The sequence below is a fragment of the Gigantopelta aegis genome, chromosome 3 (assembly GCF_016097555.1).
Source record: "Gigantopelta aegis isolate Gae_Host chromosome 3, Gae_host_genome, whole genome shotgun sequence".
Lineage (NCBI taxonomy): Eukaryota > Metazoa > Mollusca > Gastropoda > Neomphalida > Peltospiridae > Gigantopelta > Gigantopelta aegis.
Genome location: NC_054701.1, coordinates 78,063,679 through 78,088,674, shown reverse-complemented (window position 1 = coordinate 78,088,674; position 24,996 = coordinate 78,063,679). Strand labels below are relative to the sequence as shown.

General features: G+C 36.2%; 2 protein-coding genes across 4 annotated transcripts in view; one reads left to right on the top strand and one right to left on the bottom strand.

Moving 5' to 3' along the window:
* Window positions 1-16,540, top strand: part of LOC121369116 (serine/threonine-protein kinase TBK1-like) — a 78,713-nt gene extending 62,173 nt beyond the window's left edge. For all 3 annotated transcript variants that reach the window (XM_041493976.1, XM_041493975.1, XM_041493977.1), the window contains 7 exons: window positions 751-863; window positions 5,690-5,809; window positions 6,206-6,307; window positions 8,420-8,516; window positions 10,610-10,785; window positions 13,273-13,344; window positions 15,011-16,540. In XM_041493976.1, coding sequence (XP_041349910.1) covers window positions 751-863; window positions 5,690-5,809; window positions 6,206-6,307; window positions 8,420-8,516; window positions 10,610-10,785; window positions 13,273-13,344; window positions 15,011-15,071 — 741 coding nt within the window. In that variant the 3' untranslated portion in view covers window positions 15,072-16,540. The remainder of the gene's footprint in view (window positions 1-750; window positions 864-5,689; window positions 5,810-6,205; window positions 6,308-8,419; window positions 8,517-10,609; window positions 10,786-13,272; window positions 13,345-15,010) is intronic.
* On the bottom strand, window positions 1,575-5,030 carry LOC121369117. The gene is made up of 2 exons (XM_041493979.1): window positions 4,596-5,030; window positions 1,575-3,473 (listed from the first exon to the last, which is right to left on the bottom strand). Exons 1-2 carry the CDS (start codon window positions 5,011-5,013, stop codon window positions 2,113-2,115), a joined length of 1,779 nt encoding a protein of 592 aa, XP_041349913.1. The 5' UTR covers window positions 5,014-5,030; the 3' UTR covers window positions 1,575-2,112.
* Window positions 16,541-24,996: the final 8,456 nt, after the last annotated feature.

Sequence of the window (24,996 nt, the reverse complement as noted above, 5' to 3'; positions counted from 1 at the left end):
AATGGAGCAGATGTGTTCTCATTCACCAGACCAGACTGTAATTTCCTTATGTTAATGTGACAAACAAATAAATTTTAATAGAGGAAATGATTATGAATATTTGGCCTGTGATTAGACGTCACATATTTGTTATTGGTTAATCAGTATTAGGCTTTTCAGCGGTTATTTATCTCTGTTTAACAGGGGGTGGGACATAGCCCAGTGGTAAAGCGCTCGCTTGATGCGTGGTTGGTGTAGGATCGATCCCCATCAGTGGGCCCATTGGGTTCTTTCTCACTTCAGCCAGTGTACCACGATCGGTGTATGTGCAATCCTGTTTGTGGGATGGTGCATATAAAAGATCCCTTGCTACTAATGGAAAAATGTAGCGGGTTTCCTTTCTGAGACTATATGTCAAAATTACCAAATGTTTGACATCCAATAGCTGATGTGCTCTAGTGATGTCGTTAAACAAAACAAACTGTTTTACATGTATCCTCAGGCCTTTTGCTTTTGTTGAATACCTCGTAATTCAGTTCAAGAATAATTATTTTGTTTCACACAGTGCCTGCCAAATGTGTTTCTGGGGATATGAAATAATATTTTGAAATAAAAATACAAAATAATACTTTGAAATTTTATCAACCAAATATTTTTTATACATGTAATCTTATTTCCAGAACGACCTACTGTTTATGTTAGTACAACTGTACTGACCATCATTAGCAATTATTAAGTGTGTCTGTAAAATATTTCTTTTATTGTTAACAGGCAGAGATCAGAATGAAAGAAATTATAACTTATCAAAATACCCTGGTGGCTAAAGTGCATGAAAACTGTGATGAATATAACCACTGGTTTGTGAGGTGTGAACAAAATAGCTGGTGAGTTCTGGCAATGATATACTCAACAACATTATTTAGCAAATGGTGGTTACAGATATATTTCTAAATGTTTGAGTAAATCTTGACCAATGTGAACAAAAAAGGTAAGCTTGTAACACCAGAAACAAATGTATTTTGTAATATAAAGAAAAATGTCAAACTTATTTACTGGCTGTTGTTGAGTATGTGAAATATTCACTAATATTAGCCGAGTATTCCTTGCCCACATGGATGGTGGGGTTTTTAAAACAAATATTTTACGATTTTATTGAATAGGTTGTTGGGTACATTAAGAATAAAACAATTATACTTTTTAGCTCTGCAATGACTTTCAATGGCAGAGCTTAACTAATACTGATATCTGATATCCATAAATCACCCTTTCCTTTGATTTCTTTATTGGAGTGTTCTGAACTTAGTACAGTGATCCTCTGAGACTCATCAAACTAATGGACAATGTTTCGGAATTTAATTCTGCGGAAGTCTTGTGAATGTTTGTAAAGAAAGTCTTACTGTATTATAAATACACATGCATATGCTCTCACACATACATATTTAGAAAGAATTTATATAGATAGATATATAGATATAGATAGATAGATATAGATATAGATGATATATAGATGATATATATATATATAGATATATATAGATATAGATATAGATATATATATATATATATATATATATATATATATATATATATGAAGAGTTCAGATGCAAAAACAGACAAATCCATTTTGATCATTTTCTGTAAAAGAGGTTTTTTTGGTGTGCTTTCTAGGTTAAGCATATCAATTTAGTATAGGGTGATTCTGAATTGTTATAAGTGAAGTAAACCAAGGACAGAATTTCAAAAATATTAATTTATTAATAAAGTAGAAAAATGTAGTTTTTGATTCCGTTTTACGGCAAAAACAGACAAATCCATACATTTTTTTTCTTCAAATAATGGTCGAAACATTATATGTTTCAAAGTACACAAATATGTTAAAAATGGCAAATATTATGACTGTTATTCAATATTCAACATAAATCAGTATTAATCTAACAAAACAAGAGGTCCTTGAAGAAACAAACATTCATATGACTAGAAATCTAATCAGATTGATATTAACTACAAAGGAATAATCACCGCCATGAAAGAGAGTCAAGGTTCTTAAGGTTTATACAGTTTGTGACTAGTATCGCCACACAAAGTTCAAGTAGGATATAATGTAGCACTGGCTTGAAACCAACCAATGACAGTTCAGTCCTCATCACTGCTTTCCTCGAGGTCCTGTCTGCCAATGTCACGCTGGCCGACATCGGCGAAGATATTCTCATAAAAGATCCGGACAGTGTCAGCTGCACCAATCTCATCAATAAGTTTGAGGACATCAACTTTCTTGGCAGGCTTCACACAGTTGACCATGGGGTTGATGGCTGGCTTGAAGTTCTCCCATTTTCTACCCTTCTTGAGAATAACGTGTTCACAAAAGTCACCACCATAGACTTGCTTGAAACCAACTTGATCCGAATTGATGCGTAGGACCTTGGCGTCGCTGATCTTGAAGGACCTCTGGGACTTGCAATGCGCTGCTGCAGCTGTCTTGAAATCGCGACATTGCCAATCTGTACAATACTCATGTACTTTGCCGTGTTTGTTTAGAATAGCAACATACTCATCAGGTAGGAGAATAGTATTATTTTTCCTAATGTCTTGCTCGATCCTCCCGAATACCCTATCTGCTGGAAGAAAACTGTGGCCTCGGACAGGGAATGTGTATTCGATGCTCAGCTGTGGAAAGTTCTGTTTTCGCATAGCACACAGCATCGACAAAACATTGATGTTTTTATTTTGGCCATAGCAGGAGTCTGAAAACAAGCGCAAGTGTTGATTCCTTTTCAGTTGGTCCCCCACAACAGAAATGAAAAAATGGTTTAAGGCTGAAGCCACCATATTGCTATCCTTGCGGTTCTGGCTTTCTAACCATATGTATAGGTGAATGTCATCTTTTCCCTGTGGAAGACCTCGGCCGCGGTGGTGAACTACACCAAAAACATAGAGGTAGAGCTGCCGAGAATAGAAGGTTTGTCCTATGGGAGACTTCGGAAGAACAAGATTCTCCATGATATCAAAACAAACGGTGAATGAATCCTCGACATTATTTAAACTGTCATAGAATCTCCTTGCCATACGCCTGTGAAGAATGAACATGGCCGAACAATTCCGTTTATTATCATCTGTGATGAATGGGTTCTTCAGCTGTAGCCTGAACTTCAGGCATGTGCTGCATATATCCACAGCAGGATGACCAAAGGCCAAGTTGAAATCGTAGACAAAAACACTGTAGTATAGTGAATACGATATCTGTAAATTATTCTGATCCTGAAACATTTGGTGCATCTTTTTGACGTTCAGGTCGGCTGGTAAGTATTTCCGGCCAGGGGCGCCACGCCGAGCATAATGGCTAGCTCGACAAGTGAACGTTGTGATGTGGTCACGAATGGCATGCTTTCTGGCAAGGTTCCTCTCCACATTTCGCACACCTCCACGATGTTCTGGTCTCGCAACTCCATTCTCTGACCAATATTTGGCAATATTCGCTAACCGATCTTTCTTGACACCTGAAACAATAAAATGGAAATGAAAATAAGAAAATTATTAAAATAACGATACTGGAGCACATAACAATAAGCAGTTATCATTCGGCATGCAATCTGGGGAAGATCCACGATTTTATGAAGGTGGGTCCCACCTGAAGGCTCAAAGTACGTGACTATGTCATTAGATACGACCTGAGCCACTCCCAAAGCCCATATAGTAAGGTTAAAATGTGTGGGAAGGGGGGGGGGGGGGGGGGGGGGGGTCAGAATAAATGGGTATAGCCTGGTCTTGGGTAGGGGTGAATATTTGCTAAGTGGAGCTAATTTAGCAGTCATGTAACCATACAGGGGCGTGCGCAGGAAATTTTGCAGGGGGGGAGGAGGGTCGAGGTGTCTGGCGAAGCCCCTTCTAGGGCTATTCTGAGGTGTTTTCTGCTGGCTAGCCGAGCTGCTTTCTGACAAAAAAAAATTCGCCTTGAGCAGGGGGGGGGGGGGTTCGACCCCTAAACCCTCCCCCTGCGCACGCGCCTGCCATACCAGGAAATATGGCCGTTGGAGCAAACAATTACATAGCCTTGGTCAGTTGGTGTGGCTAGCCACTCTCTGGTTCGGGGGCTAATATTAATTATCTCGCCTGCATGTAAAATACTTGAATTCCATTGATCATTTAGCCTTTGACAAAACCATTATACACTGGAAGGCAAAGCCAGATTCTCTTATTGAATTGTATTCCCCGCCGAGATATAAATGACGTCATTTTCTAAGGTTTGACGTCATTTTTGTTTTAGGTTTATGGAAGGAAAACATTCAGTTTTAGGGAGACGCCGTACTCTTAGAAAAGTGTAAACCTTTAATCGCGGAAATTTGTAAATACATCATAATAATATATAGTTAAATGTCGGCCAGATAAATCCGTTGAAGAAGTATCTCTCGGGGTAAATGGATTTTTATGCACCGTACCCTCTGTGTGCTCTTTTACCCCCAGTCGAAGCACACAGAGGGCACATAAAAATCCATTTGCCCCTGTGATGTTTCTACAACTTATAATACTTTTTTTATTTGCATGGCATTTTTATACTAATGAAAACTAGATCATTTATGGCCTAGGGTCTAGAACTTTATTACACTGGGTACTATACTCACCGAAAATGCTCATGAATGAGGCCTTGCACACTGGTATCTTCTCTTTGTTTGCAGTCAAAGTGAAGTACTTCACTGAAATTTCTCTATTCCTCTTAATTTTAGAAGAATCGTCTATCCTTGGTCGCCTCCGCACACATTTACCGATATCCATGTAAGAAAGCAGGGTGGCATCCTGAGTAACCTTGTTTTCAGTAGAATATAACCGATCATGTGCGTAGGTTAAATCATCATTGGACAGGGAAGTCGCCAAGCACACATTACGTACATTATGTACACACGAAATGCTAGCAGGTTTTTCAGCACCACTATGTCGCGCGTTTTTTGCAAGGGAGCGTCCAGAATTGCCTGAATTGTTCTCCCGTTTACGCCCAATTGGTGATAATACCACTGTCTCGTCAATGTCATCAAAGTTCTCCATTATTAAAGGACATTTTCGATAAATACGTAGAAACTTTAGTGAGTAATGAGAGGGATCCTGGGCGCTGCCATGTTGAATCACGTGACTAATTACAGCGTATAGATTGGATAAATGGAGTTGTCGGTATTTGCGAAAAATGATACCCGTCACTTGTCGGTTTCTGAAACGAATCATGGAATTGTTGTGGGTTTTATGAAGTAGGTGTCGGCTTTTGCAAAGAAACAGATATGCTGTCAGTAAATACGGCACCAGTACTATGTAATGGTCGCCATGGTTTATTTTCGACCAAAATGGCGTTTGTCGGTTTTTGCGCCTGAACTCTTCATATATATATATATATATATATATATATATATATATATTCAGTTGAATCCTGTTGACTCGAACCCTATCGGTGCTCGATAAATTGTTCTACCAATCTGGTAGTTTGACATAACCATTCGGTCAAAAAAGTGTCAGTTGTGACGACATTTTTGGTTCAAGTGTAGCAGTGTGTATTTGACCCTTTTGAGTTCGACTGAACGAGATTCTACTGTGTGTGTGTGTGTATATATATATATATATATATATATATATATATATATATATATATATATATATATATATATATATTTATATATATATATATATATACACATATACATATATATATTAGTTTTTTTGTGGGTTTTTTTAGTTTTTCTAAAATCAGTCATTATGTGACAGTGATCGGTAACATCCAGAACCGATTCCGACGAGACAAGAATGTGAAAGACCAGATGACATCTCATGATGAACATGTGCACCAGTGTGAAAGGTATCCATGTCATTATTTGAATTTGACTGTATACTTGTTTTGTTTGTCTTTTTCATATCGATTAAGTGTTTCTTCTTTCAGGGCTAGCTCTGCCATTCGTCAGTTGCGAATTTTAAGAAGTGGCAAATTTTATTTTAATTTGGCGAAAAGAAATTGTTTTGAAAAATAGCTATAGTTTTTGTGTTTTTGAGATAATTTGGTGAAATATTCTGATCACAAAGTTAGCCCTGCCTTTACAAATAAAATGTGCAGAGTTGATTTTAAACAAAGATTCTTTTTCTTTCCTATCAGATTAAATACAAGTTAACTACGTTTAATTGTGGTTTATAATACGATGATCAAACATATCAGTAATAATAACTGATAATAATATTTTCATTTTGTTTCTATTTACAGACAAAAGCTCCAGGAACAGTGCGTTGCTATGACATCAATTCTACAAGATCACTGCTTCTGCAATCTCGAAATAATGTATAAAGAAGCGATACAGTTTTTGGGGTAAGCTATTATTTCATTTGGTTGAAACGTTAACATTTCAGATACACAAAAACACCTTGTGTGAGCTTTGTACAGGCCATATTTTTATTTTTATTTTTAAATCACTCTGCTGCGGAATGATGTAAAGAGTACTTATGTTAGGTGTGTATTTTTATCCATCAGTGGTAAAGCGCTCAGTTGATGCGTGGTCAGTCTAGGATTGATCCCCAATAGCCGATGGTCAATACATCAATGTGCTCTCGTGGTATTGTTATACAAGATGTTTGGTTTATTTAATAACACTACTTTATTATATAACATTTAGTGAAATATCTTAAAATATCAGTGAAATAAAAGTTTTATCGTCACTGTAGAAAGTGTTATCTTCACTGTAAGAAAGACAGAACTATTTTGCTGCTGGCATTTTAAAAATAAAGATAAATTGCCAAAAGTTATATAATAAATAGACAATTTCATGTTTTTTGTCAAATATGATTTATATCTCATCTCGTGAAGTTTGCAATCATATCACACGAGTCGCGCTTACGCGACGAATGTGATATGATTGCAAACTTCACGAGATGAGATATAAATCATATTTGACAAAAAACATTTAAATATTCTCTATAGAACACATTGATTTATTAATATCAGCTATGGAATGTCAAACATTTGGAATTTTGACATATAGTCTTAGAGAGAAAATCTGCTAAATTTTTTCATTAGTAGCAAGAGATTTTTGACATGCACCATCCCACAGACTGGATGGCACATACCACAGCCTTTGATATACCAGTCATGGTGCACTGGCTCGAACGAGAAATAGCCCAATGGGCCCACCGACGAGGATCAATCCTAAACCAAATGCACATCAAGCAAGTACTTTACCACTGGACCACGTCCCGCTCCTGTGTCATTATACAAAACAAACGTTTTTGTCCATCAATCCATTCATCCACTCTTATTGTATGATGTAAGTAGCATGAGATGTTACATATGCATCCAGGTTCATTCTTCTATTCTTCTAAACATTTCATTTGCCTTAATCCATTTATTCATCCTTCCAATATAAACTTCTTCTTTTTTCTTTTTCTTTTTTCCTTTTTTTAACTCGTCCTAGTATACATATTCCATATACATTTTGATCAAAAGTACACATCTTTAAACAAGAGACAGACTAATATAAGTAAAGTTAGCCTAAGAAATACTTGAAAAACAAATAAATGTTTTACCCCAGCGGGCACTCATTACATGGGAAATAAAAATCATTATTTCTCACTGAGAAAGTAGCATGCATTGGTGTAACATACATGTACATTTAGGATAATAAACGAGTTACCAGTTATTATCAACTTTATATCCCGAGTGAAATAATTTTCACTTATCACAAGCTTTTGCTAGTGACAAGTGAACATTATTTCATGAGGAACATACATTTGATAATAACTGGTACCGAGTTTGTTCTATTTATTACCTCAGCTATTTTGGGGTTTTTTTTAAAGCCTTTATTTTCAATATAGCCTACATCGGCTACACGTCCATGTATATAAAAAACGATGTAAACTACTTTACTGTTCTGGGTATTGCTCAAACTTTGTATTTTATTCACGGTTCACTGATAATTTTCAAAACCCAAAGTTCTGTATATTCTGTAAAACAAAATCTATAATGAATGGCAATAAACTACCATTTTATTACAAGTTTAACACTGAAACCAGAAAGACACAAATGCTTTAAACTACGTGACGTCATTGTGTGTGCTTTGCCAAATCATGATGACGTCATATTTAGTACCAACAACGTGACTGGTTTGTTGGCGTCAAATCATGCAATAGTAGTGTACGTTAAACCAATGCATTATGATTTTTATTTTCCCCATTATGAGTGCCTGCTGGGATAATAAAATATTATTGGACACTGACAAACAACGACATGACGTCATCACTATTTGGAAGACAAATGATATCACATAGTTAACACATCATTGCACAAATTATACACTTCCTGTTATTGGGTTCTTTACATAATGTCATTAGTTCCTATGATAACACTGTTATACATTTTGTATTTTATTATTTCCTATATTTTACCTGGTTTATAACAAAATTATATTGTCTGTTCCTTTTGTTACAGCTCTCTCTCCAAGGACCTCTTCAGAATTACAAAGATTGAGAAAAATATTGAAAGTGTTATTGTATGTCAGCAAAAGTTGAGCTTACGGCTGGATAAGGTATTGGTGTATTATCTGTTTTTAAGAAAGGAATTGGATGGTTTATACACTACACACATAACACGTCTACAGGGCTGCAGAAAGTACTCGCCCGCTCACCAAATGCGAGTAAAAATTCTGACGGACGAATAAAAAAATGCAACTACCCGTTAGATGGGCGATCTGTCTTTTTCTCACTGACTGTATTATAATTTAATTATTATAATTTTTTTTTTTTTTTTTTTTTTTTTTTTTGCATTGAATCCGTGACTACACATCAGTCATGCAAGAATTCCAAACCATTCAAACGTTTTAGAATGATGTCGAAACACACAATAATACATGCACCGCGTTGTCAATAAACGACTTAGAGTTCCAAAGTGCGCAAACATGACATTCCGGAAATGGGTTATAGTGAAAACGGAACCATGCCAAAACAGCCCCAAGCGAAAATGAAACCAAATTGGTGTTGATTAAAATGGCACCCCACAATCTATATATCTACAAGATATTATTTTTTGCCATTACGTTTAGATTTACATGAGAGTAAAGCTTATAACACTACAAGTGGTCACGAACTGGTTCTCAGTGATTGCTTCTCATTTCAGGCCTTCTAGAATACAGTGGCCCGATGCCCGAGGCCAGTGTTTTTTGGATTTGGCCCAGTAAAAGTTACTTTGTGCAATCCCGATGGCAAGTGGTAAAAAAAAAAAAAAAAAAAAAATCTACAACGCTACTTCCTACTATCATACAAAAACAAAAGAAACATCTACTTCTTTCGATTTGCTATCACATACAATATTTCACTAACAAATAGTTGGCCACCATGCAGTAATCTCTGACTAGTCTATGACATCAATGTACCTACTGATATAACTTTATTAAAGTTATAAAGTGTAAACATTGTAAAAACAAAAGTTCATTGTTTTGCTGCCATTTTGTTTTTTACACTGAAATCCAAAGATTTGTTACTCGAATACTAATAATATGCAAAACAGTAACCAGTCACTATTTACAAATACTTTAAATGTGTAAATTATTAATTTAATTTATAAAATATGATATAAATTGCAAAAACGTTTTTTAAAAAGCTTAAGAACACAGTATCATGAAATAGATAAATTTAACAAAGTACCCAAATTGCAAAATTACTATGGTGTGTGTGTTGGAGGGTGGGGGAGCCTTAAACTGCAATACATGTACACTTTATGCTAATAAAGGTTCTTAATTGTTTCTTTTCTCTTTTTGTTTTTTGAGGGGGTGGGTGGGGGGTAAGTTCCCATTCATAAGTAAATGAATAATGCTGTTAATTGTTGTAATATCTCAGTAACATGGATTATTTTTTATAACTTAAGTGGTTTTAGTGGAAACAAATATTTTAAAATTTTAATAGGTACGGTAACTTTATTCTAAACTGATGAAAATTATTTGCATATTTATTTAAACAAACCATAAAGCATGCCCAATGAGCCTATATGTTGTGTAAATTGACAAATTGATTAAACATGATCTCAGTATGAGAAATGGACATTAAAAAGTTAATTATTTTAATTTACTGTTTTTTTGTTTTATCAACAGTTAAAATTAGGCAAGTGAATTTTTCACCCTATGGCAAGTGAATTTTAAAAATATTCTAGAAACCCTGCATTTCACAAAAGGAATTTCGAGCCTTGCTTTAACATGCCTGTACTGTGAGGAGGCTTGATCCAACAACCTACTGTACACTCGGTAGTGTGTTCTATTACTGAAGTGAGCTGTTCCTAGCCAATATAGGGGTTAGTTAATAAAAAGAATCGGGGCAAAGTTGAGAGTTGGGGGGGATGTCTGCCCTCTGCAGGGCTTACTCTGTAAAAAAGTTTGGTTTAGCCAATTTTCAGATTTGTAGAGAATTTCTGTGAAAATTATTAAAATGGGGTTAAGTTAAGGAATAATTTATTAGCCAAAGACTAAATGCTGTAGACACATTGTAAAAAAATTGTCAATTGGCTAATTTGGCAATGTACAGGGTGAGCTGTCTCTCTCTATCCCCACACTAGGTGTCACCCAGACTGAGCTATATCCATCTTGCTATAACTGTGCATAACCTAAGTTGTTGGGGGTGTTTTTTTATACAGGTGGAGGATAAATGTCATGACGTTATTGACAGACTACAGCGGACTATTCAAGACTCGGGTTTCAGTTCCGAGAATCCTGCAAGACAGACTCAGCCCCTGACAGGGTACGCAGAAGGAGGGATGGATAATGGTGGCAATGGTTCCAGTTCGCTCACATCGGCTGGGTTTTCTGCAAGGTATTCTATTACTAGTATTAGTATGTTTTATAAATATGTTTGTTACTTCAAAGACAGAAACGGAGCTGATGTTTTGGTATATCCAGTAGTATAGTTTTTTTTGTTTAACGACACCATTTGAGCTCATTGATTTATTAATCATCGGCTATTGGATGTCAAACATTTGGTAATTTTGACATATAGTCTAAGAGAGGAAACCTGCAACATTTTTCCATTAGTAGCAAGGGATCTTTTATATGCATCATCCCACAAACAGGATAGCACATACCACGGTCTTTGATATACCAGTTGTGCACTGGCTGGAACGAGAAATAGCCCAATGGGTTCACAGACGGGAATCGATCCCAAACCGAAAACGTATCAAGCGAGCACTTTACCACTGAGCTATCCAGTGGTATAGCTTCAAGGTATTAGATTTTTTGAAGATTTCTTTTGAATGTCATTTAACTGTACTATTACTCTGAACATGGAGTGATATTCTCAACAAGGAAATGTATTTATTAACTATATGGTTCAAAATATCTTGTTTAACGACACCACTAGAGCACATTGATTAATTAATCATTGGCTATTGGATGTCATACATTTGGTAATTCCGACTAATAATCAACAGAAAACCCGCTACATTTTCCTAATGCAGCAAGGGATCTTTTATATGTACTTTCCCACAGACAGGAAAGCACATACCACGGCCTTTGTCCAGTTGTGGTGCACTGGTTGGAATGAGAGAGAAACCCAGTCAGTTTAACGGATCCACTGAGGTGGTTCGATCCTGCAATGCAAGCACCTCAGGTGAGCGCTCAACCGACTGAGCTAAATCCCGCCCCCATATCATAGTGTTACATCCCATTAGAAGGCCAAGTGAGACGTAACACTTCCACGTCATATGATGACGTCATCGATTGCCACACTACGACCTTACCGAACAGTCAACAAAACAAGATCAGTGATATAAATTAAAATTAATTATGGATAATAAATAGGATGTTAAACTCGCTGCCATTTCATATAATGTAACCATATGTCCGACACCATATAACCGTAAATAAAACATTTCCTTTCATATAATGTTTATGTCCCTCGTGAAATATTTTTATTGTCACTCACTAAAGCTCATGACAATTGAAAAACTTTCACTCTGGACATAAACATTATATGAAATGGAAGCTTGTAATATCCTCTAATTACTGCACAATTTGAATTTTTAAAGCATCTCTATTAGTCAAATTAAAACATTATTAGAAAACCAAAGCAGATGACATAATAGTATGAGCAGGGTGAGATATGGCTCATTAGTAGAGTGCTCGCCTCAGTTGCTATTGTGTGTAAAATCCTGATTGTGAGGAAGTGCATATAAAAAATCCCTTGCTGCTTTATCATTAGCAGCAGGTTCTGTCTCTCTGTCGACTAAAATAACGATATGTTAGTCATCAAGTAGTCGTAACTTACAATGTGCTGAGGTGTCGATAAAACTACTACTCCTCTCCTTTCTGTGGGCGGGATGTAGCCCAGTGGTAAAACACTCCGTCTTGGATCGATCCCCACTGGTCATCCTTTGGTCTATTTCTCGTTGCAGCCAGTGCACTGCAACTGGTATATCAAAGGCTGTGGTATGTGCTATCCAGTCTGTGTGATAGTGCATATAAAAGATCCCTTGCTACTAAAGGAAAATTTAGCGGGCTTTTTCTCTAAGACTGTGAGAATTACCAAATGTTTGACATCCAATAGCCAATGATTAATAAATCAATGTGCTCTAGTTGTGTTGTTAAACGAAACAAACTTTTTAATTTTAAATGTCAAAATAATCATATGTTAGTCACCAAATAGTCGTAATTTAAAATCTGCTGAGGTGTCAATAAAACTAATATTCCTTTCCTAATAGTATGTGCATTTCTGATGTTGTAACCGGCCTCGGTGGCGTCGTGGTTAGGCCATCGGTCTACAGGCTGGTAGGTAGTGGGTTCGGATCCCAGTCGAGGCATGGGATTTTTAATCCAGATACCGACTCCAAACCCTGAGTGAGTGCTCAATGAGTAGGTGTAAACCACTTGCACCGACCAATGATCCATAACTGGTTCAACAAAGGCCATGGTTTGTGCTATCCTGCCTGTGGGAAGCGCAAATAAAAGATCTCTTGCTGCCTGTCCTAAAAGAGTAGCCTATGTGGCGACAGTGGGTTTCCTCTAAAAACAGTGTCAGAATGACCATATGTTTGATGTCCAATAGCCGATGATATGATAAAAAATCAATGTGCTCTAGTGGCGTCGTTAAATAAAACAAACTTTACTTTCTGATGTTGTATGACAGACATGCAGGTTAAGATAAATTAGATATTGTTTTTCTACTTTGTTTTGGGGTTTTTTTCCAGTAATTATTTTTCTGTTTTTCTTTATTTAATAAATGCCACTGTGATGCTAGAGACATGTAGCTCTTCACATGTGAAGGTGAGATTAATTATGTCTTCATTGATCTTTATTTATTTTTCAGTTTGCGGGAAATCTGTGACGACAGCAAGTCAATAGCGAGCATGATTTTAGAGAATTCTGAAATGATTCGTAGGTGAGTTTGGGAACTTTGTGTTATTTTTGTTTGAAGAATTCCGAAATGATTCGTAGGTGAGTTTGGGAACTTTTAGTTATTTTTGGTTGAGAGAATTCTGAAATGATTAGTAAGTGAATTTGGGAACTTGTAGTTATTTTGTGTTATTAGTTAAAAGGTGCGTTCACACTTATATTTTAAAATAATTTAACATTACTGGCATAACTAAATCAGTTTAAAATGTATATGTGAATGTGATCTTTTTACTCTAATATATATATATATACAGTCAAACCTGTCTTAAGCGGTCACACAAGGGAGTAGATAAACGTGGCCGCTGAGTACAGGTTGCCACATATATAGTCTTTAAAACATTTGTTTCTTGTTTTATCGTCTGTACTGCTAATCAACAGATGTGTGCTTCACAGTTCACTATAAATCAACATTTGACATGTCGTCTACTTCAGAAATAATGCAAATGGAATGTATTAAATTAACCGTTCTCAACAAGTTTGTTTTCTTTTTCCATTTAATTATTTAATTCCTACTCCATGTGGTTGTCATAGTAAGTGAATCTACAAATGTCAAGCGTAGCCTCCCTATAGGCAATTAGATGCATTGCAGAGGCATACTTTCTTAATTGATACACAGTAGAGATGTCAGGACTGAATGGGTACTAGTATTCCTGAAGGTGTGAAGATCAGTTATTTGCTGCACCTTATCGCTGTTGTTAAAATATTCCTTTTATATAATAGTAAAACTTTACTGTGGCCGCTTAATACAGGTATTTTAGCGATTTGGGATCCGATTTAGGTGGCGGCTGGCCGCGTTAGACAGATGACCGCTTATTACAGGTGCATTTACATTATAAATCGTTTGAGAGGGGAAAAAGTGGCCGCTTAAGGCAGGTGACTGCTGATTACAGGTGGCCGCTAGGACAGGTTTGACTGTATATATACAGTGAAACCTCTCTAAACCGGACACCCTCGGGACCAAGTAAAATGTCCGGTGTTAAGAGAAAGAAAATGGGTTACGTTTAGGGTTAGGGTTAAGAAAATCATACTGTAATGATAGAAGTAATTAATTTTTTCAATAGGTTAACTTAAAAAAAAAATCTGCAAAAAAATGTGGGTATGGCACCATACCCATTTTACCCTCTGGCAAAACCCCTGCTAAAACTCAACCTTCTAAAACACAAATCTCTAATGATTGGATCCTGTTTAAATCTGAATGAATGAATGAATGAATGAATGTTTAACGACACCCCAACACGAAAAATACATCGGCCACTGGGTGTCAAACTATGATAATGCAAACAAATAAAATGATGATCAACATCAATATAAAAATTCAAGATTTAAATAAAAACAGTGTAAAGAACTGTGCAAAAATACAAATATCACAGATAGATACTGACTTTTACTCCAAATTTCAATTGTATCTCAAAGAAAACAAGGGGATTTGTGCTGTATTGGCAAAGAGAATATTACACCCCTGCACCACGGTGAGGTTACAGCACCCGCAGGGGTGTTTAAATGAAATAAATATTAAGTCACCAGTGTGATCTGGTTTAGATAGGGTTCACTGTGTATTGGAATATTATTATTCAATTTCTTAAGAAAATATCTATAAAATATATATCTATATAATATATATTTGTATATTATTTTATTTTAAATTCTTACAGATTGGAAGAATGCGGATTATATAGCAGTGGATCTTTGAGTACAAACTTGGATCAAACATGACTGATGCAGTTTGTCCTCGCTGAAGATTGAAGAGATTTTATGATCTTAGGATCTTAGTTTCTGGTGAAAAGTCTTGAATGTTGCAAATGAGAAACTTGAGCACGTTGTGTGTGCTTAGTATGTCTCTGAATAGTTGTCATGGCCATGCCATGTGACAGAAAGGTTTGGAGTTAAAGCATTGGTTTTGAAAATGACCGTGACAAATTAACCAGTCTGACCAGTGTTTCTTCAGGTCAGGCTATAAAACATTGGTGATGAAGATTTTTTAAATTTGTTTTTTCCTTCATCCAAATTTTTTAGTTTTTATGTTGATGTATGTAGTGTTGTTTTTTTAGTGTATAAATTTAGTATTTTTGTTGAGAAAAGAATTAATGTTGTTTGTAGATAGAAACAATAAATACTGTCAGAATATAGCAAAAGAATGGAAACGTGTTACTTGAAACTGTCAAAAAAAAGAAGGAAAACCTTAAACAAGTGTTTCCCATTAATTGAAATAAATAAAACACTTTCTGTAAGAAGGATGTATCGGACAATTGATGTATACGAGCATTCACAACCTTGTCAAAATATCTTTACAGAGAAGATAATTTTAAAATGTTGAATACCTTAATGGTTTTGTTAAAAATTCCAGGTCAGGTCAGATGTAAATCCATCAATGTGGTGGTTTGACCTTCATTTGCCCTGCCATCCCGATAAAATGCCCCACAACTTGCAAGGCACACCACGGAATGTATTAAATTTTGAAAGTGGGAGAGGGGGCCATTGTCAGAGCAATAGCCCAGGGGATGGAAATTTAGTGGTCTCAATCTGTTTTTGCTATATTCTGACAGTATAGGGTGTGTGTGTGTGTGTGAAATTTGGTGGTCTCATTGTCGCAATCTGTTTTTGCTATATTCTGATAGTATGGGGTGTGTGTGTGTGAAATTGAATTTCAGGTATTCAAATCATATGGCTCAACCTTCTGAGCACAATAATGGAAAGGTGGGGAGGGGGGGGGGCACTATGGTTCCAGTTCTGCAACCTCAGACTTGTACATCAAAGACCATGATATGTGCTATCCTGTCTGTGGAAAAAGTGCACATTTGTTCTGTGGTTGGAGTATCTTATGTGATGGCAGCAGGTTTTTTCACTCAAAAGACTAAGTGTTGAAATAACCCTATGTTAGATAGTTAATAGCTAATAGATATATATTGAGCAACATGGGTTAGGGTTTGAGTTATATAAAACAAATAGGTGACTTGTTAGCCTACCTCTGTGTTTTAAAATGAATAGTAATACTTATTTCAGCTGACAGCCGAGATGGGGAGTATAGCTAGAATGATATCAAAGGATAGCATTGGACAGTAAAAGGGGCGGGATGTAGCACAGTGGTAAAGCAGTTGGTCTAGGATCGAACCCCGTCGGTGGACCATTGGGCTATTTTTCATACAACCAGTGCACCACGACTGGTATATCAAAGGCTGTGGTATGTGCTGTCTTGTCTGGGATGGTGCATATAAAAAATCCCTTACTGCTACTAGCAAAATATAGCAGGTTTCCTCTCTAAGACTATGTCAAAATTACCAAATGTTTGACACCCAATAGCTGATGATTAATAAATCAATGTGTTCTAGTGGTGTCGTTAAACAAAACAAAATTTGGACAGTAAAATAATTAATGTAAATGGTTAAATACAAAAATATACTTGAGAGGGGGGTTTTAAACTGAAACATTTAGTCACTGTCTATTTCTTGCACATTGATTTCAGCAAAAATTACTTAATTTCTGATTGAAGACTGGTATACACAAATAATTAAAGAAATAGAAAAGTACAGATGAGCATGAATTCATCTAGTTTGATTGGTAGAAAGAGTTCCTGGCGTATGTTATGGATACTTTACATATAAAACTATGTTGTTTCAAAAATACAATTGGATAATGTATTATATGTTTTAATGGTCTCCATAATGAAAGGACCTTTGTAATGTAAGGGTGGTTTGGTCAGTTTTACATCCTGTAAACATCAGGCAGTTCTGGTATCAACTGGGTTGGTGTAGGGGTGTGGGGGGGGGGGGTGGTCTGAGGGGTTTTTGTTTTAGATTGGGGGCATCCATTAATAAGACTTAATGCATCACAGTGTAATGATTGTCATTAGGTTATTGTATAATATGTAGTATTATCTACATATAAAGACCTCATGACCAACTGAAATTGGGGCCGCAAGGTCCTAAAATAAAGCTTTAACTAACACATTTCAGTGTTTGGGTTTCAGTGGTCATCAAAACTATATCTGACAACAGGCTGGACAAATAAAACCACCCAAGCTGTGATAATGGAGTCAGTGTCAAGGTCATTGCACATGACAGTTTTACTAAAAATGAGGTCAAATTTTAGCACCAATGACCTAAAAGCTGCTTAGTCAGCTGTATTTGTTGTACTCTGGCTTTAACAGTAAAAAATTAGGTCAAATTGTCAAGGTCATTTTGGCACTAATGGCCTAAAAGCTGATTAGTCAGCTGTATTTGTTGTACACTGGTTTTAACAGTAAAACAAATTAGGTCACATTGTCGTGGTTATTTTGGCACTAATGACCTGAAAGCTGATCAGTAACAGTAAAACATATAGCTAATTAACTTGGCATGGTTATGAAAGCTGGGTTTACCATCATTTTATGATGGCAACTTGTTTTTACATTGAACACTGGGTCAAGGTCATTGTTGCTGACTTCCAGTACTTAATTGTATGGTCAGTAAAATGTGTTATGTACATGTACATATGGAGACTTCAGTTGTCTGTTCCCACCCCCACCCCCACTACTTTTTGTACAGCTTGAGAAAAGTTATTACTGTGCCCTTTTTTCTTTTCTTTTTTTTAATTAACAGCCCTCCACTGCCCCCCTCTCCTGAATTATTCTAAACTAAGTAGGGCCATAAACAGTTAACTCGGTCAATATTTTAATGTATATTTGGAAAGCATGTACACATTGTACTTTTACAAAATCAGTCAGTGTTATATCAGATTTATGGCGATGCATTCTAGATATGTATTGCTACCACTACAAAAATTTAATATGGTTCACCATTTGATTTTCTAATACCTTTTTGTGTGAAAATAACCTTTTAAAATTTTTATTTGGGGTTGTTTGGTATTTTTAGGGGTGGGGAAGCATATTCAACTGCCCACTTTGGGTTTTATCTCATTCTGTTCTACTTTCGACAACTCTTTCAACTTCGTTTGTTGTCCAGCTCCACATTCCAGTCCTTGCCTTGTCCACCTCCACATTCCAGTCCTTGTCTCATCAACTGCAAAGGTGATTGATCTAGGATCAATTTCCGTCGGTGGGCCCATTGGGCTATTTCTCATTCCAGCCAGTGTCCCACAACTGGTGTAACAACGGTCGTGGTATGTACTATCCTGTCTGTGGGATGATGCATATAAATTATCCCTTGTTGCTAATCGAAAAGAGTAGCCCATGAAGTGGAAACAGTGGGTTTCCTCTCTCAATATCTGTGTGGTCCTTTTCCATATGTCTGACACCATATAACCGTAAATAAAATGTGTTGAGTGCGTCTTTAAATAAAACATTTCCTTCCTTCCTCATCAACTGCAAAGATGCCTGTGTCTCTTGTTGCCATCCACGCCACACATCTGTCATTTGCAATCCGCTTTTTGTCGGTTTAGTCTGACCAGTCCTGTTTAATAACTGAAAAAGGTAATATTTTGAATACCATTGCAGATATAGTAATTGTAACAACTTTTCTTTTTTTTAAACTACAGATTTACAGCATAGTGTTCTAATTTTTGTAAATTAATTTTGCTTTAACTTAATATGTAGAGTGTTTTCTCTATGTCCATGTCATATTCCATTTAGTTATATTCCATTTAGTTATATTCGTTTAGCTTTCTATGCTAAAAATACATTGTTTATACCATGATACTCTGTGATTTATATGTACAAATTTACATGATTTAATTGAATGCAAAGTTGTTGTTTTAAACTACAGTCTGCACTATTTTAATTTGTGGTTATTTCAACATGATATAGTCAAAGAGAAATGTAATTGCTGTCACATAGGATACTCCTTATCAACTTGCAGCAAAAAAAATCTTTTATATGTACTTTTCCACAGACAGGAATGCACACATCATGACTTGATGTACATGTATCGGTCATAGGGCATTGGTTGGGATCAGAGCCGGTGTAATAGCCCAAAATATACCCCCTGCCAAACTATACGCAGGGTATAAATTGGACTAGCCCAAAATATACCCCGAGGTATAAACAGGCTAGCCCAGAATACACCTCTCTAGTCTGTATTTCAGTGTCCAGAGGTTTTTTTTTCCATCATAATTTATATATTTTGGGGTAGAGAATATCAAAATATCTTCTAAAATGACTAATTTGTGATAGTTTTATTTTTATGAAAGCAAACAGTTGCTTTTCTTTTAAAGCATTCATTATTATTATTTATTTATTTATTTTGTATACAGGTTAGTAATAAAAAATGAGTGTTAGGGTTAGGGGTATAAAACAGGCTAGCCCACTTTAACCCCGGGTATAGTTTGGTGGGGGGTATATTTTGAGCCGTTACACCGGTTTACGGATGCACAGGCCTATAGCACAAATAACAGCGTGTTCCCCCTTCCCAGGATATATATTTTGCAACTCCCTTGGGGAGGGGGGTGGGGAATAAATGTACACATCACCGTGGGGCCCCCTGAAACGCTGGGCCCATAGCACATGCTACATGTTCTACTAGGATAAACCGGCTGCCAAACTAGTTTGGATGTGATGAAAAATAAAGTAAAATCATGGATCCACTGAGAGAAATCAATCGTACAACCCACCACACCTCAGGAAGCACTTTACTATCGAGCTACATCCTGCACGACCATGGGATTGGAAAGAGATAGAAAGAAAAATTCAAATTGTGTTCTACAAATTTCATGTTAGGACTTGTTACAAGCAGACATGGTTGAGAAAAAAATAATAAAAAATTAAAATGTAATAACCTTTTGTCCATTATATTTGAATTATATTGGGCAGGATGTAGCCCAGTGGTAAAGCACACGCCTGATTGATCCTCGTCGGTGGGCCCATGGGCTATTTCTTGTTCCAGCCAGTGCACCACGGATGGTATATTAAAGGCTGTGGTATGTGCTATATCCTGTCTGTGGGATGGTGCATATAAAAAGATCCCTTGCTACTAATGGACAAATATGGTGGGTTTCCTCTCTATGTCTGTGTAAAAATGATCATATGTTTGACATCCAACAGCCGATGATTAATAAATTAATGGGCTCTAGTGGTGCCGTTAAATAAAACAAACTTTCATTTGAATTATATTTGTATAACTGATGTGTTTCCCTATCTTAACACTCTTGTACATGTATCTAAAACAAACTGATTTTGCCATGATGTTTTTCCATTTGAATGTCTCAATTTAAGATATGTTAATTTTTGGTGATCCTATATAAAAAAAAATTAAAAAATTAATTAAAAATATTAAATAATTTTGATTAAAAAACAAGAAAAGAAAGAAGTTTATAAGTATCATAAAGGCCACTGTCAGTTTGTTAGGTGGATTGTCCCAGTGTTTTAAAATACCCAACTGTATTTTTTATATAATTTAACATTATAGTAGCTAACGTAGTTAGTAGCTAACTTAAATCTAATGACATTTTACAAGATGACAGTCATGGCTGCATATCCTCAAAATTCTATCATATTTTGGGAATCAGTTTTTTGTAGATTAAATAAATATGTTTTATATTCAGTTTCAACAGCATATATGTTTATTATGTTATATATATTTTTAAGATGAATATTAATAAATAAATTATATCAGTTTATGGGCGAACAGGTTGTTGTAGTTCCCAGTGTATAATGTATAATTAAGATAATTTGATTATACTCAATTGGAAATACAGAATATTACCTCAGGTGTGGACTATATTCCATGTATGATATACCATGTACCATCTATATTGTTTTCTTGCATGTATCAGGAATGGGGAAACATTGAAAAATCACTTTAAAATATGTCGGATCATTTTACATTTGTTATATATATGGTAACCAGGACTGGTAGTCACATGTGGATTATTTCATTGGGGGAAATGACATCTGCAGGCATGGTGGAGGCAAGTAGACATTGGGGAGCTAGCTGAGATCAAGGGCACAAAGCAATGGGGTTGTTTGTGTTGTTGTTGTTGTTTTGGGGGGGGGGGCGGTCAGGGGTATGCTTCTCCATAAACGTTTTAAAATTAGATGTCCAGAAATGCAATTTCCTGCATTCTTCAAGTAAAATTCATCTCTGCCTTAAGATTTACTACCAATAATATTTTGGATTCAGAATTACTGGGGGGTAGCCCACCTGCTCCGCCGTGTTTGTCACTTTCATCTGGTAGAATGCAGTAAGTTGCTGAAGTCATAGTCCATTTGCATTCTGCATTCAAGTTGGCATTGGCTTCAAATAGGAATACAATTTGGTTGTTCCACAGAGACAAAGCCAGGCAAACAATTAGTGCACTAGAATGATTAGTTAATGTTCGTAACTAGTGTCTAGACTAAGGAATATGAGTGATTCATTCAGCAGAAATTGTACGCAGATATATATCAGTACGTGTACATTTGTAAGTAATTTTCATCTACATATATTAGTGTATTCCACATATTCATTTATCACTATTAAAATTGCTAGTAAATTAAAGATTTTTGTTTGCTATCAAGTGCCTTACCTAATTTGTATTTATCACTTTATTGTTAATGGGTTTTTTTGCTGTTATTAATTTTGGATATTTTACATGTATAGTAGGGAGAATGCTAGGGTTTCCTAGATGCATTATAAAACAATTTAAAAAAAACACAATTTTACACTGATCTTTTGTTGTGTGTGTGTTCATAATTTTCGTAATTTAGTAATACTGAAAAACAGAATGATTAGAATTTACAAACCAATATCAAAGACTCATGTATGTGAGTTTTCAGCTTTTTATAAAATTTCAGCTTTTTAGCATGGAATAATTTTCACAGTATAGATTGGATTTGGTTTGAAGTACTAAAAAATTACTCGAGAATATGATGATTGATATAGAGTTTACATCATTTAAACATGTATAATGCAAAACCTAAAGACAGTATGGGAAATTCACACAAACTTAACATTACATTGCATGTAAAACCTATAGACAGTATGGGAAACTTAACATTACATTACATGTAAAACCTATAGACTATGGAAAACTTAACATTACATTGCATGTAGAACCTATAGACTGTATGGGAAACTTAACATTACATTGCATGTAAAACCTATAGAGAGTATGGGAAATTCACAGAAACTTAACATTACATTACATGTAAAACCTATAGACAGTATGGGAAATTCACACAAACTTAACATTACATTACATGTAAAACCTATAGACAGTATGGGAAATTCACACAAACTTAACATTACATTGCATGTAAAACCTATAGACCGTATGGGAAATTCACACAAACTTAACATTACATTACATGTACATGTCCCAAAATAAGTCAGCTTGGAGTGATCAGGGCCCAGATTTTTAAAGCGATCTTAGCACTACGATATCGTTAAACCATCGTTGGCTATGGCATGCCTTGTTACGTCGTAGCTCACGACAGTTGTACAATACTGTAGTGCTAAGATAGCTTTGAAAATCTCTAGCCAAGGTCCACACTTATAAAACTTTTAGTGTAGACACTGAGACTCGAATACTAAGAGGTACCAGTGCAATGGTACTTCACATCCCACTTTTCATTAGGGTGAGGTACTTGACATCCCACTTTTCATTAAGGAGAGGTATTTGATAATCCACTTATTGTTAGGGAGAGGTACTTCACATCCCACTTTTCATAAGGGGGGTACTTCACATCCCACTTTTCATTAGGGAGGTACTTCACAATCTACTGTTTATAAGGGAGAGGTACTTCACATCCCACTTTTCATTAGGGAGAGATGTTCACATCCCACTTTTCATTAGGGAGAGGTACTTCACATCCCACTTTTCATTAGGGAGAGATACTTCATAATCCACTTTTCATTAGGGAGAGGTACTTCACATCCCACTTTTCATTAGGGAGAGAAGTTCACATCCCACTTTTCATTAGGGAGAGGTACTTCACATCCCACTTTTCATTAGGGAGAGATACTTCACATCCCACTTTTCATTAGGGAGAGATACTTCATAATCCACTTTTCATTAGAGAGAAGTACTTCAGTCCACTTTTCATTAGGGAGAGGTACTTCACATCCCACTTTTCATTAGCGAGAGATACTTCATAATCCACTTTTCATTAGGGAGAGGTACTTCACATACCACTTTTCATTAGGGAGAGATACTTCATAATCCACTTTTCATTAGGGAGAGAAGTTCACATCCCACTTTTCATTAGGGAGAGGTACTTCACATCCCACTTTTCATTAGGGAGAGGTACTTCACATCCCACTTTTCATTAGGGAGAGATACTTCATAATCCACTTTTCATTAGGGAGAGGTACTTCACATCCCACTTTTCATTAGGGAGAGAAGTTCACATCCCACTTTTCATTAGGGAGAGGTACTTCACATCCCACTTTTCATTAGGGAGAGATACTTCACATCCCACTTTTCATTAGGGAGAGATACTTCATAATCCACTTTTCATTAGAGAGAAGTACTTCAGTCCACTTTTCATTAGGGAGAGGTACTTCACATCCCACTTTTCATTAGGGAGAGATGTTCACATCCCACTTTTCATTAGGGAGAGGTACTTCACATCCCACTTTTCATTAGGGAGAGATACTTCATAATCCACTTTTCATTAGGGAGAGGTACTTCACATCCCACTTTTCATTAGGGAGAGAAGTTCACATCCCACTTTTCATTAGGGAGAGGTACTTCACATCCCACTTTTCATTAGGGAGAGATACTTCACATCCCACTTTTCATTAGGGAGAGATACTTCATAATCCACTTTTCATTAGAGAGAAGTACTTCAGTCCACTTTTCATTAGGGAGAGGTACTTCACATCCCACTTTTCATTAGCGAGAGATACTTCATAATCCACTTTTCATTAGGGAGAGGTACTTCACATACCACTTTTCATTAGGGAGAGATACTTCATAATCCACTTTTCATTAGGGAGAGAAGTTCACATCCCACTTTTCATTAGGGAGAGGTACTTCACATCCCACTTTTCATTAGGGAGAGGTACTTCACATCCCACTTTTCATTAGGGAGAGATACTTCATAATCCACTTTTCATTAGGGAGAGGTACTTCACATCCCACTTTTCATTAGGGAGAGAAGTTCACATCCCACTTTTCATTAGGGAGAGGTACTTCACATCCCACTTTTCATTAGGGAGAGATACTTCACATCCCACTTTTCATTAGGGAGAGATACTTCATAATCCACTTTTCATTAGGGAGAGGTACTTCACATCCCACTTTTCATTAGGGAGAAGTTCACATCCCACTTTTCATTAGGGAGAGGTACTTCACATCCCACTTTTCATTAGGGAGAGGTACTTCACATCCCACTTTTCATTAGGGAGAGATACTTCACATCCCACTTTTCATTAGGGAGAGATACTTCATAATCCACTTTTCATTAGAGAGAAGTACTTCAGTCCACTTTTCATTAGGGAGAGGTACTTCACATCCCACTTTTCATTAGGGAGAGATGCTTCATAATCCACTTTTCATTAGGGAGAGGTACTTCACATACCACTTTTCATTAGGGAGAGATACTTCATAATCCACTTTTCATTAGGGAGAGTTCACATCCCACTTTTCATTAGGGAGAGAAGTTTACATCCCACTTTTCATTAGGGAGAGGTACTTCACATCCCACTTTTCATTAGGGAGAGGTACTTCACATCCCACTTTTCATTAGGGAGAGATACTTCATAATCCACTTTTCATTAGGGAGAGG